We start from the raw sequence: 15280 nt of genomic DNA on the forward strand, positions 1-15280 counted from the left end.
TTTTTTTTTAAAGTTTTACAATATTGTAAAAACTTATTTTATTTATACAAGCTTGACCTTAAAAAATTTCGTTTATTTTTAATACACCATTTTGAAAATATCAGTGTAAGCCAAATACTTATTTTTTTAAAATAGTTTTAGTTCAGTTTGTAAATCAACATGATGTTAATCATTTGCCAAAAACATAGCGACAAAAGAATACTGGCATTTCGCCTTGAACTAAATTAATGGCGTTGAAATGAAAGATTTGTTATGTTTTCACATAAAAAAAGTTTATTTTTTTTTAATCAAAGATTAAATTGATTTGAAAATCCGCACCAAGTTACCAGTTACGATTGAAGGGATCTTTTTTGCTGCTTTCGTGGCAATTTATCTATTTCATTTAATTATTATTATAATAATTTATTTATTTTTTTTATTGCGTGACAAAGAAATTTTGAAAATCCATTCCCATATTGCTTTTGATTTCGGAATATGATCTTCTCCAATGCGTAAACTCTCTTTGTCCTGAATTTTGAGTTGGTGTTGAGTATCTTTTGTCTATTTGGCTAATTTTTAACACAACCTGACCGGGTCTATTTTCCCGCCAACTTACGCCAGGAACCAGGCGATTTTCGGGTATTTACGTCTCAAATTAGATGTTGCGGAAAACAGCTATATCTTTCGAACTACTAGGTATTTTCAAAAAAACTTTCAGCGATTTGATGTAAAATTATTGCTTTATTTATTTATTATACATATTTCTTATATTACATAAAGTTACTATGTAATAAATAAACTAAAAACAAAAAAAGCAACACTTTTTCATCATTAAAATTATTTCCTATAAAATAAACTAAAATCTTTTTCCAAAATAAACAAACTAATATTTTTTCAACGTGTGGTAACGTTCAAAGCACTTTCCTTTGTATAGAGTTACGTTACAATACTTACACATGTTCACTCCGTAATTTGTGCGCAGAGCACACACGACAGCGGCGTAAAACGTTTTTTCTCTTGCCGGTTCTCACCAAAGGTTCTAGAGTATATACCCTCATATCCATTGAGAGTCTTCCGGGAGCATCCGATAAACTGCTTTGGGCCTGAATACCAGATGTAGATGATGCCGATTCTTCTGCAAGAATTTCTTCAGTCAGCCAATGAATGGCAATGTCTAATAAGAAATTTTTGTATTTCATTTTATTTGTATTTACAGAATTGCAAACGACAAACGAATTGAATAATGCGCAATTTATGAGATACATCGACAATCTTTTCGTCCATTTTGTAGTCTTTCGTAGTATTGAGTAATACGCCAAATATTAATCGGCCCGATCTACGCCTTTCATGAATCGATTAAGGCATTAGGTACTTGCTTCCCCAAAGCCCTTGTTTACAAGTTACACCGCCAGTCAGTACGAAACGACTTTTGTTGTCTCCTGGTCTCCACTTTCAACTAGTAAGCGGACGTGTTTACGCGTCTCCCGGTCACAATGTGTTAAGATACTTATACTTAAAAGACACTATTTTATAAGAATAAAAAACATCACGTTTTCTTGTCTTTTGAAGCTAACATTTTCTATGAACTTAAAAATGTATGTTTTAAAAATGTTTCGTTTACAGAGTATTTTACATGTGGTATATGAAGCTACTACAGTGTTGTTAAACCCTAAGCAAACATTGAGTAATTTAGTGACTACTTTCAAAAGTCCATGTGAGATATGGTCAGTGATAATCAGTTTAGCAATAAATAACCCTAAGAAATGCGTAACATTAGGTGTTATAGCCTTTATTGTTGGTTGATCATTGTTGCATTGTGTATGTGCTATCAACCCTATTTTGTTCGGAGCTTGTATCGCCACACTAATAATCGTTGTATCAAACGCAGTTGGTAGGGGAGACCGGGGCTAGTTGGCTACAAGGGTAAGTTGATACACTGCGTTTAACTTTGGAATTTTCCACCAGAAATTTCCAATATTCACATGGAACCTTCCCACTTAACTAATTCATCTTTCAGTGTAGTATCAGGGCTATATGCGCATGCGCATAGAAGTTATAGCGATTTTTGTGTTTTTTTACTTATTTTGTAATTTTTGTAACTATAAAAATTTAATAATTTTTATAACTATATTACATTTTCAATTTTAAAAAGCAATAGCATTAGCTACAAGTAAACTCGAATTGATTTAGGTGTTGTTTGGTTCACTATAACCAGTCACATTTTGCGTTTCTCAATATTTCGCGTTTTTGGGGATTTATAAGCCATTTTGTGAACAAAAAGCTTTTGGAGTTAGTTGGCACAATGATCGCGGGGCTAGTTGGCAACATATGCCAACTTACAACTTTTTGCATTAACCGTAAATTCACTTAAGTTGTATAACACTACAGATCTACAGACATGCGAAGTTATAAAAAAAATGTAGACAGGCCTGTAAATTCTAAAAATGTTACAAAGAATGTTGTTGATGCTATTTTTATAGAGGGAAAGTCTATTCGATCGACTTAAGGGCAATAAAAGTTAATGTCAAAAAATATTGTTGGATAAAAATCATCAAGAGTTTTCATAAAAAAGATGCGCTTAAAATATATGCTTAATGTTGCCAAACTTGTCTCTTTTTATATGGTGTGCCAACTTACCCTGAGAGTATAGGCAACTTACCCCGGGCCGGGGTAAGTTGGCACATAGTTTTTTCTTTTTTGGAGGCCCTTTTTGGGCCACCAATTATTTTTTTTTGTAATGTTTAACACTTGAACATGCTTGCCAAATTCATATTCTTTTGAACTGCAATTTAATATTCTTAAAAAAGTTCACCCAGAAGTGCACAGAGCTCAAAAACTAAAACTGTAGCTAACTAGCCCCGGTCTTCCCTAATGTTGTGAAAGAGAAGAAAAACTTAGACGAAGATAATAAAACTGAATAAGCCAAAATAGCTGCATTAAAAGTTAAAATTGAAGAAGAGGGGTGCGAAATGCGAGCACTCCTCTTCTTCGATTGGTGTCAATTTATGATCTTCTTCACCAAAGACTAAGATCAACATCGGCACTTATAGAAAAAGAATATCAGATACAAGAACTAGAGCAACAAGCAGCGGCACATAGAAAAAGGTATATTGATATGTTGAAACCTTATCAGTGCAAGGAATATGAACGCAGCTTACAAAATAATTGCCAAGTATTTGAAGATGAATAAGAGAAAACTTGATTAGATTAAATAAAACCCATGAAAGAACTCAGAGAGTTTGGGTAAATATCATGAAAGTTTAAGTAGAACATAACGCAACTTTGGAACTTAATGAAAAAGCGAAAACACACAAATTACAAATTGGTTGGACTCGCAATTTCACTACATCTAAATGAAACTTTTGCATTATATGTTCTTGAAAATAACTTTTTATGCACAGCCATTTCTCCCAATAAATAAATATAATAAACTCAAGCAAAGTTCCTTAAGCAAAAAAAAAAGTATGGTAAAAATGGACTAAAGTCCACAAAATATTTTGATACAAAATTTTTACAAAAACCTTTACAAAAAATCCTTATACAAAACAAAGATTCCTTTCTGTGAGGAAGCGGTATTCATTTTGTTGGGCCAAGGGCCAAACGCTGTGAAAACGCTTTAAAGTGAAATTGTAAATAAAGTTGAATGAAACCTTTTAACTTGTAAAGTTAGAAACGTATAAGAGACATTGTCATACTTAATTTTTGAATTAGCAAAAATGTTCTTATACAAACTTTTCTATGAATCAAGAGGCAAGGTGAGTGTCTCCGTGAGGAAAGTGGGTTCTGAAATCAATCTGCTTACGGCTGATAAAAAATGGCAGGGGGCACGGATGACTGAGCAGTCCTTTTCAATAGCTTGTATAAAGTATTCCCACGAATCAACATTTTTATGCTCAGTTTTCTTATTCTTAAAAAGTGGCTTTATTTTGAATCATTCCTAATAAAACTCTGTTATCAAAAATGATTTTAAACATGCTAATGAAGTAAAGATTCTTATCAACGAAGACAAGAATTCAATATAAAACTTTGTCCACTCACGAAGCCTAAGCTCATGATTGGTGTATTTTATTAGCACTCAGACAGTTTTCTTAGAACTCAGAAAAAATAATTTTCGTCTCACCTTTATTTACATCGACGCATGGGTACGGGGATTTTTTAATTGTTTGATTGAACAAACAAACACAGTTGAAGAATGCAAATTGCTTTGTACTATTCTTAGAAATACTTTTCAGATATTTCAAAGTTTCATTTTCAAGTTGAATAGGAATTTGAAATTCGATTTCTTTTGGGAAAAAAGAGGAGAAGCGAGCATCCAAAAATTGGAAAAACTTTTGATCGTTTCAAAATCGTGTTTATTTACTTAAAGTTATTTAAAATTATTTTAATGACTAAAGCATTAAATTAATTAGTAAGTGTATAAAAGAAATTATAGCATAAAGTTAGCTAACAGCAGCATTAAAAAATTATAGCCATAAATTAACAAAAGAATTGACCCTTTCATGCGCTGGGTGGTTTTATAGCATTAAATTAAACAAAGCTTCCCCAATTCAAATGGTGCATTCTAACCGATTGAAAACAATATTATTTTAAAAATGAGAGTTGAAAAAGGCTGTAGATAAAGTCTACTTTAACATTTCATAGTGCCGCTTTCATTTTGTAAATGATTTTTTATGGGTTATGTTAGTTATGGAAAAATAATAGGTGCATCAAAGGGTTAATGAACTTAGAACATTAAATTCATTAATAAGTGAATTAGAGTCTTTCTTACAAAAGGTTGAAAATATCTGGGTTTCAAGAATTTTATGTTTTAACAAATATCAAGTTTTCTGTGTTCTGAGAAAATAAAAAAAACTTGCCACCATTGGTTAGGTTTTCATTTTTACCAACATTTGCAGATGTATTACCCGCCTTAAAAAAACTTGAGGGTCCCTTAAGGGTAACCCCTTAAGGGCAACCCCTTAAGGGACCCTTACGAAAATATCTACGCCAAATTTCAGGGTCTCTTAAATGCTAGCCCTAAAGCGGCCAAAAAAAAAAAAAAAAACTCGCTTTATGAGTAGTAAAACGTGGTTGTTTTTTTAAACTAAAAATATTCAATAGATAAACATAGTTTATATTGTAATATTTATATAAATCATCATTACATGATATCTTTAATTATAAAAGTTATTTCTAAGTCTTTCGCTTTTTTTGTTGAGGATCTTCGTTTTCACTGTCGTCTTCATTTCCTTCATTGTCTTCGTTTTTACTCTCTTCCTCAAACGAAACTTCAAGTGTCTTTTTATTGCAGCGCCGCAGACGACCACCAGAGTGATCTCTGGGGTTATTATAAAATCGTGCCACTTTCAATTTCATCTCTTTAGGGGTAGTGCCAGGGAATAAGTAAAGAGTTGAAGCTGTAGCTATTTATAAATATATATAAATACTTATTAAAAAAGAGAAAAAATATGTAAATAATTATTAATTTAAGTCTATAATTATGTAATCAATTACAATAGTTACATCAAATTATATGGATTCACATGTATTAGAGATTTTGTTTTTTTGATATAGTCCCAATATAAATTATATTTGCATATAAAAAGATGTTAATTGTTTTACTTTATTTTATTGTCTCAAGTTAAACACCACAACTCAAACTTTTGACTCACACTCAGACGAAGTCATATTTGTAAAATTTTTCACAGTAGATGTAGATTACACTCACTTTTGAGCCTATTGATATTCTGCTGTATGTCATGCGATTATAATTAAAGCTTCTTTCGCATATTTAATGGGAGTTTTTGCTTTTTAAATAGTTCTTCTATGCACTCGAGACAAAAGTAGTTTCACTTTAAAATAGCACACGAGTTTCCTACTGAAATACAAAAAGTCAAACTTGGCGATCCATACACTTCATCTGGAAAGTAGGACAAGAAATTTAAAAACATCCTCTTTGATTAATTGATTAGCGCTACCATCAACAGTGTGGGAATCGAGAAATTACTTAACACAAAAATAATGCTTATTTACTTATAAACTAAGAATTCCCCTTTCCTTTAGATTTGCAATGAATTCTAAGCTGCAGCAGTTACCAATAATGCAATCAGCCATAAAACCGGAAATCGAGGTAGTTCTGCAAATTGAAAATGCAATTTTGGACGCAGATGCCCTTTTAAAAGCAAAAGTAAAATACGAAGACATCATTATTGTTCTAGGTACTACAAAGTCTGGTAAGAGCACGATCATTAACTTTTTAATTGGTAACAGGCTAGTAGCTATCAAACAGAAGTTTGGAAAAAGATTTCTTGTGAAAATGGATAGTCAAACCCTTGGTCCGGAGATTGGAATTGAGTCAACTTCTCAGACAACATTGCCGACTAAGTGGGTTGTAGGAAACGAAAGCTGTATTAATGGATTAATTTTGTGGGACGCACCAGGTTTTAGCGACTCTAGAGGGGAAATCCAAGATATTACGAACTCGTTTTATATCAAGACTTTGTTGAGAGGAGTTAAATCCGCAAAAATTGTTTTAGTTACTGACTTCTCAGACTTATATAATGACAACGTGTCTTCGCTCGTAAGTTTGCTTGAATCCGTCACGCGCATATTCAACAAGGATATATCGTCAGCGTTTCAAAGTCTTGTACTTATTTTTAACAAAACTCCGTCTGACTGCGATGGAGATACTGTTAACATCGAATTTTTATGCGAGCTTCTAACAGAGAAAATTTTGAAATCTGCAGGTAATATTGACAAGAACTGTAGGTCCATTGTAAGTAGTCTAATCGAATGTCCAGAACGTATCGGCATTTTTAGAAAAGCAGTGTTAGATTTGGGCGTTGAAAGACTTAATGCTGGTATTGAAGATGCAATCAAGAGTGCCACACCTTTGCTTAATGAGTTTCTGCGTAACGTTTCCCCAAGTGTGTCGGAGAAGTTGCAGACATTTTTGTTACGGCAGAAACTTCTTCTAGCCGGCATGTCTGGTATTGACGTGCTTTTGAATGGTTTAGAGAAAAAGTACAGAAATATTTCTCGCTGTTTTGAAAATGAAGTTGCGAGCGCAGATAAGGAAACACTTGAGCTAGTTAAAAACGAGATACAGAGAAAACTTGGGGAGATCCAAACAATTGTCGCAAACGAAGGAGAAACGCTTACGCAAATGTTAGTAAAACTGCAAGTCATCGACAAAGAAGGAGCTGGAAAAGCAATAGCCGTGCTCAACTTAATGAACAAAGCAACCATTATTCAACATATCGATGACATACTAAAACTAAAGGAAAGCGAGGAGTTTCGCTTGAAAATTGAAAAAATTGCAGTGGTTGTCATAAAAAATCTAGAAAGCGTGCTCATCAAAATCACTGAGAAACAAGGAGAAATAAATGAGCAGGAAGCAGCTTTACGCGTTGCTGCAATAGAAGATGAATTTAATAGAAAATTTTCTACATATCAAAAAACAATTGAAAAGTTAAAGAGTGAAAACGAGGATAAGATTAAAAATGATTTAGAGAAGCTAGGAGCATTTGCTCATTTGGGAATGGCTATTGATAAAGCTTTTCATAATAAATTTCAAAATGCTTCTGAGGTTCCCGAAGAGATTTTTTCATCGTCACAATTAATGAGGTCCTGCGTTGTACAATCCGTAGCTGACGTTAGTTATGCCAACCCTCTGCTCAATGACGTAGTCTTTTTGCAAGCGTTTGTCAAGTCTTACGGTGCAGCTTCTACATCTCGTTTGGTTGAGCTAACTAACGCTATAATTAGTATCGGTGGTGACGATGAAGTGCAAGCTATCATGTCTTCAGAAAAAGGGCTCGAAATATGCTTTGATTTAATCACACAAGGCGATGATTAACGGCTCAACTGCTTACATCAACTCACATTAAAGAAAAACTTTTTTCGTATTATGGTACTTTTTTTTATTGATGTTTTCGATAATCTTTACAGATGCAGAGACTTTTTTTTATTGATGTTTGTATTTTGACTTTTGAGTCTTGTTTTATTGCATTTTCGATGCATGTTTACCAATTTTAAGTTTTTTAAATTTGTTTTTCATACTTTTATTTATTGTTTTATTGACAACTTTATTACCGCACGAGTGGTTTCTTTTTTAAATGTGTTTTAATGCTTTTTTAAGAATTCAAGACTCTATGGTGATCCATTGTTGGTGCTTTTTGATGTTTCTGTTACTCTTCGTTATAGTTTATTGATATTAAATAAAAATTTGAATTTTTGTTTGATTGTAGTTAAATGTTAACTTGATTAATCTCTTTTGACAAAGTTTGTCAGCTTCATTCTTCACTAATTCATGTTTTTTGTAATCAGCCAAAATTAAGCATGAAAAGGAAAAAAAAAAAGATGGTGCTAGACTGCGAAGAGGCTTATTAACCCGCTTTGCTAAATATGGGCGTTCTTAGTCAAGCGCTTTTATAAAGAATTTTTAAGTTTCGTAAAAGTTTTTCTGTACGTGATTTATAAGATTTTGTTCGAAGTTTCCACTTGCCAGGGTAAAAATGTCACCATCACGGTATATCATCAGGAAGACAAGACTTGCTCTGTTTTTCTTTTGTTTAAAGTCACTCAGACCAGTGAAGTACACTTTTTTCGCATGTAACTGGCAGAAAAAGCTTAAAAAACCGATATTTATTTAAAAAATAACGATTTATTACAGAGACTTTAAAGTCTCAGTTATAAATAGTAATACGTCATTTTTAAGTAATTGTAAATATTTCAATAAGTAATAGTTAATAATTTATAGAATTTAACCCAAAAAGAAGAGCAAAAAAAGCTTTCTTAGCTTTTTTCTAATTGGGTCAAATTCTATAAGTAACTAATGTACAAAGGATTTCTAACATCTTTATGCTTTACACAGAAAAGGTGGCTTGCCCTCCCCTAGGTAGAGGAGCTGAGCGTAAATGTCACAATATATTACTATATATAACTGAGACGGTTTTGATTTTCTATTGTGTTCCATATATTGGTTCAAGAGTGCCTTCCAGTATTTGAGGCAGTTGTGTCAAAACATCATCACTTCACATCATCATACATTCCATAATGATGATGTGAAGTGATTATGTCTTGACATAACTAATTTCTTTTATCTTTATCTGAGAATAGTTTTATCTGAGAATAGAAATAATTCAAAGATTTTATTTTGTACTTTTTATAACTTCACGAGAACTTATATCACTTTTATTTAACTGTGAATAAAAGTCATATAAGTTCTTGTGAAGTTATAGCTCACAATTCAACAAAAATCATCGTCAAGCTTACTTTCTTGAAATTATTACCGTTGTGTTTTTAGAAATCAATATTTATAAAGATTTTAGCTTTAAACCGCATTTTAATTAAAGTTGCGCAAATTCTGGTTGTCTGATCTGAATTACCAACAAATCTTATGTTACAGTTGTTAAATGCTCCTAAACAACAAGAGTTTAGCAAATCTACAGCTAACACAATGTTGTTTAGTGTGTATAGCCACATATATATATATAGCTTTCATGTGGCTTTTTCAACAGAAATATTGTTATGCTTGCTAACGTCCCATTAAGTTGAAAATTTACCCTTTTTAGTATCAAATTCTTCCTGATTCTTGAGAAGACGGACTTTTCCTCAGCATCTCTGAATGAAGATAGAAAACAATACCTCTGCTAACTTAAAAAAATGTCTGAAATTTTCTTTCGTAAAATGATAATTATTTTCTTTTCCGAATTCATGCAGAGATTTAATAAATAATTTACCAGATATTTTTCTTTTCACTTTTGGGTTAAGGAAAACCTCAATTCACATTTCAGCACAGAAAAAGAAAAGTTGTCTTCTATTCTCGAAGAACTCAAAAGTCACCAAATAAAAAAAAACAAATTTATTCTTCAAATGCTCTTCAATTTGCATTGATGTTGCGGTACACTTTACTGCAAACTTATCATTTACTGCTGAAGGAATTCCCACTCCCATCTATATCACTGTTAGGCAAGCTTAAATCAGGTGAAATAGATTCTATGAAAGTTTTGAAGTCGCCACATGAAAATGGGAGCTTATCGAAAGATCTTATAGTAATTTTTGATGAAATGTATTTGCAACAATGTGCTGAATATTCTGGTAACAATGTTATTGGGATTAGTGAGGAAAATGAATGCTATAGAAGCATTGTCTCTTTCATGGTAGTTGGTTTGAAAGAAAATATCTCCTGTGTTGTTAAAGCAATTCCAATTGTAAAATTGAACAGTGTTTGGTTAAAGTCTGAAATTCTTAACCTGATTCAATTTTTAATAAAAAATAATTTTAATATTCGAGGTGTTGTATGTGACAGACACGCTTCAAATGTTTCTTCTTTTACAAAATTACTTGATACGCATGGTGAAAAAAAAGATGGTTTGTTTATTAATGTACTATCACAAAAAGTTTACTTATTCTTTGACACAGTGCATCTGATTAAAAATATTCGAAACAACTTACTTAATAAAAAAAGATTAATTTTTCCAGAGTTTAATTTTTCAGCTTTCAAAGGTGAAATTCATGTTCAATCAGGAGAAATATCATGGAAAATATTTGATGATTTATTAGAAAAGGACAGTCTGTTGGATGCAAGTTTAAAAAAAGCACCAAATATAAATAACAAAGTTGTCCATCCTGGAAAATGGAAGCAAAATGTCAGTGTTGCCTTAGGTATCTTCCATGAAACTACAGCAGCAGCAATAATTTCATATTTTCCTGACTGTTTAGATAGTGCATCATTCCTAACTCTATTCAATAAATGGTGGACAATTACAAATTCAAAAAATTAGTTTTCTAATAATTATCTTGGTAATGCTGCTATTATAAATGATAAAAAACCTGAGTTTTTTCGAGCTTTTGCTGACTGGTTAAACAAATGGAAAAACACAAAAATTCCAAATTTTGAGAAATATACATTATCTCCCCAAACATCATCAGCACTGCAAAGAACTTTATTATGTCATGCTTCATTAATTGAAGATCTGCTGGAAGATAAGTACAAATTTATATTGACTGCTCGTTTTCAAAGTGATCCCTTAGAAAGAAGATATGGACAATACCGTCAAATGAGCGGTGGCAGATTCCTTGTCAGTTTGAAAGATGTCATTTATAGTGAGAGTATAATCCAAATAAAAAGTTTGATAAAAGAAGGAATTGACATTTTTGAAAATGATATCAATGCTGATAAAGATATAGAACATGTTAGATTCTTGATGGAGCAGATTAAAGAAAGAGATTTTGATTGTGTGACTTTATCGGATGATTCTCGTGAAGTTGCCAGTTATATTGCTGGTTTTATTGCCAAAAAATTGATTAAGAAGTTTGGAGTATGTTGCAAATTGCTTTGTACTCAAAATTGTCAACAGCAGTTAAATGATTATAATTATTTAAATATATTGTCCAGAGGTGGGCTAACAACTCCATCAGTACTGCTTTTAGAATATGTCTGTGACAGTTTCTCTATGCTAGATCACATTTTTGATGTTATTTATCAGTCTCAAATGCAACACCGTAAAGCAGCAAAGTTAGTTCTTGGCAGTAGAGAAGGGTATCAACCACTTTTATGTTCAAACCATCAAAGTCATGGAAAAGAAATTATAAACACTGTTATTTCAAATATTTATTTTAATTACACCAGAAAGAGAGTCAGGGATTCGATTGTTACAGATAACATAGTTGGATTTAAAAAAAGACAGAGAGAAAAATGAAAATATTTTGTTTCACTTTAAAATCAGTTTGTGTTAGAGTTTTTTTATACTTTTGAAGCTTATTTTTGAGAATTTGTGTATTTTTATTTCTTGCACAGAACTTGACAGTCCCAAAATTTCTATTGCCAAATATAACTCATATCTTTCTCAAATCATTGTAGTTTGGAAAACAAAAAACTGGGACTACTTTACAACAGAAATAATTAGAGGTACAACCATAATTAAAAGCATTTATTCACCATAATTATCATCTTATATTAAAAAGAAGCCACAATTAAGTATTCAAAGTTTATTGAAATTTAGCAGTTTAGATTTAGCTAGCTAACGTAAAATTTTTTATCCTTTGCCAGATATACTTACTGAAAATTTATAGCGTGATAATCAAAATTAATTTGAGAAAGTTTGTCCAAACGGCCGATTATACGATTTTTAAACTGGCCTTCTATTTTTTTTCGATTTAAGCAGTAAAGAAGGCCGTGTATTTAAGTAGGCCATGTTCTTTGTTTAATTAAGAATACCAGCATATGATGTTCAAGATGGCTTTAAAGGTTCTTGAAAACCAGGAGTTCATTTTAGCTATAAACAAACAACCCCATAGTAATTTTGCAATTGAGAAATTGGACACTATTGCAGAGTATGAGGATTTTATCAAAAGTTTAGAGGATGATTATTTTTCATAAATTTCATTTATTCGATATGTTATTTAGATTATTTACAAATAACCTGTTGACACAGTTCATCTTAAAACGTTCTGGTGGAAAGATTGGTTTATTATCAACTAAACTGTATAACTTAATGGAAGGTAATTTAATATAAGTTTAAATTATTCAACTTTTAATTTAGTGAAAAAAATCAATGTTAAGTTAAATTTATTTCCAATATGTTTTATAAATATATCCTACATGATGCTTTATTTGATTTTTAGAAGTTGTAAAAAGAAAATTTGAAAAGGTTTCAAATGTTGAAAATAAACAGCAAATTGAACGGTATTGTAAAAATGCTCCTTCTCGGCAAAAAACAAAATAAAAAAAAAAATTCTTTTTTATTTTTATATATTGTATATACTATTATATGTTGTATAAATTGTTAAATAGAAAGATACTTGGTAACAATCCAACTAACTATATTATATGTACCTTTTTAAATTGTTTGCATTTTTTAAAAATAATTTTCTTTTTCTTCTTTAATGTTTCTAAAAAACACAGTAAGAACTTGAACTTGCTTAATGGTGTTTATAATGTTGTCAATACCCATTATAATCGTAAGTAGCAACTTAAATATACCATTAATACTACACAGTTTTCTTAAAATATAATTGAATAAATCTTTAGGCCGTCTGAAGTAAGGCGTCTTTAATCACTTTGAGCAGTTTTTTGTAAAACGTCTTTTCGACGAACAACGTAGACCTTTTTAAGACATCTTTAAGACGTCTTTCTCCATCTTGAAAAGATGTCTTTAAGGCGACTAAAAGACGTCCTATGTGTGCTGGTTATATTCAGTAAACCATCTTGAATAAAGCATCTTTAGTCCGTCTCACACAAGACGTTTTTAAGCTGTTTTCAGTAAGACGTCTTTAAACAATATTGAGTAAGACGTCTTTTCGATGGACAACGTAGACCTTTTTAAAACATCTTTAAGACGTCTTTTTCCAGCTTGAAAAGACGCCTTTACGACGACTAAAAGACGTCTTTTTGTTTGCTGGGGTATTATCCTAATGGATCTCAATTGAGAGAAGTAGATTGGTTTCGTTTTCAAATGTTTCTTCAGAATATTTGTATTTTTTCCTATCAAAAACCCGACTTAAAATTTTAATGCACGATTTCAACCTTTTTTCATATGCGATTTGCAAACTCCAACTAAAGAAAAACACCGTTTTACTCAATGACGAAGAGTTTAAGATATGTGACAGATTCAACAGCGTCTAACTGTTGTGGATCGGATCGGTATTAAGTACAACAAACTTAAAAGATATCCAATGTTTAGCTTTCCAGAATTAAAAACTCTACAGGATTTTTTTCAGATTAAATAATACCCAGCAAACATTTAGTCTAAAAAAGAAGTCTTAAATGTCTTTTAGACGTATTAGCCGTTTTTTATACATCTAAATGACGTCATTTTTAGACTCGATGTTTGCTGGGTAGTTGAAAACGTGTTTGATAAAGTATTACTCAATGTGAATATAAATGTACCTTCTGACCAGAAACATCAATTTCTGAAATCATACTGCACACGGCCATATCAGAGAGGGGGCCTATGGGGCCATTGGACATGGGCCTCATGATGCATAGGACCTCTAAAGCATAAAAAATTAAGGCATCATAAATAAATCCTAACTTATGTATTCAGTACTATTCTAACGTTCTTATCATAGTTATTACAATTATTATCATCATTAATTATGTAAAAATAGCTAATTATTATTTACTTAATTCTGTACATGTTATTTATGATGAAAATGAGTATCCTTTGTTTCAATAACCGGAGAAAATTCATACATATTTGTTATTTATTGCAATCATGACAAATTTTTATAAATCTAATTATTAAGTTATGTTTGATTGTTATAAATTATTACCATTAAACTTTATTTAATAGGAGATAACTATTTTGACGCTATTTTATTTTGACGCTATTTTATAATTTCATTTATAAGAAGTTTCTTCTTTCTTTTTCTTTGTTTCTTTTTTTTTTTGTCGTAATTGAGTGCGTCGTAATTTGCCTATAAAAGGATAAAAATTGAACTTAATCGTACACAATTGTCTAAAATAAATAAGTGATTTGTTGGAATAGTGTGGTATTATTTTAGCTTTTACATAATAAAAGTATAACTTTTTTACTTATTTACAGTTTCACTGTGTTTTATTTTTTAGTTGATTAATTGACTCATAAACAGATCACTTGAAAAGTGGTGCATGTAAGCGGAAAAAGAGGATATTAAAAGATGAATCTGTCAAGAAAATGAGGACCATAACATCGTTTGCTTCATTTGCTCAACAATCTCACTTACTGAAGTCCCAGGAAGTTTTAGTGATAAAATCTGATAGCCCAAGTGTAAATATTGATATTTATTGCCAGAAGTAACTGAAGTGCATTCAACTAATAGCTTTGATACAGAGTATTAAAATGGGGATGTTTCTTAAAATGGCTTGCTTTAATTTTCCCAATATCATTCCACGAGATGAAGCTAATAGGGAATTTCTTTTGCGTTTACTCACTAAAACTCTACCAAATGCTAAGACATGCACAAGAGACTAGTTATACTGGAGTAAAGAGATTTATTAACATAATCTTAGACAGAACAGCAGTACAAAGTAAAAGTATTCATTATCAATGTTGTCTCAATTCTGTCTGGCCTTTATTGTTTGAGGAACTAATCTTTCTGAAACGGGTATATTCCACAAACTTCAAATTAGTCTACAAGTCTCACTATTTGTTTCACAAGTTGTTCTCACTGTTTGTTTCACAAGAACATGGACTCCATTTAATATTCCCAGACGTCTTTGTTGCATTACGCATTTTTCTTTCTATACCTGTATCTGTAGTGTGAGGAGGGAAAACTAAAATAAAAACGACGATCGATAGAAAAACATACACAAGATGATTCACCAACTTATCAC

The 15280-nt window shown here is 31.3% G+C and overlaps 1 protein-coding gene across 1 annotated transcript; it reads left to right on the forward strand.

Annotated features, from left to right (window-relative positions):
* Positions 1-6028: 6028 nt before the first annotated feature.
* On the forward strand, positions 6029-7898 carry LOC149880345 (uncharacterized). Its single transcript, XM_090070766.1, has one exon. It carries the CDS (start codon positions 6029-6031, stop codon positions 7814-7816), a length of 1788 nt encoding a protein of 595 aa, XP_089926892.1. The 3' UTR covers positions 7817-7898.
* Positions 7899-15280: the final 7382 nt, after the last annotated feature.

Source organism: Hydra viridissima, unplaced genomic scaffold (assembly GCF_058129835.1).
Source record: "Hydra viridissima isolate aposymbiotic clone 2 unplaced genomic scaffold, HvirCarnegie_v1 scaffold_13, whole genome shotgun sequence".
NCBI lineage: Eukaryota > Metazoa > Cnidaria > Hydrozoa > Anthoathecata > Hydridae > Hydra > Hydra viridissima.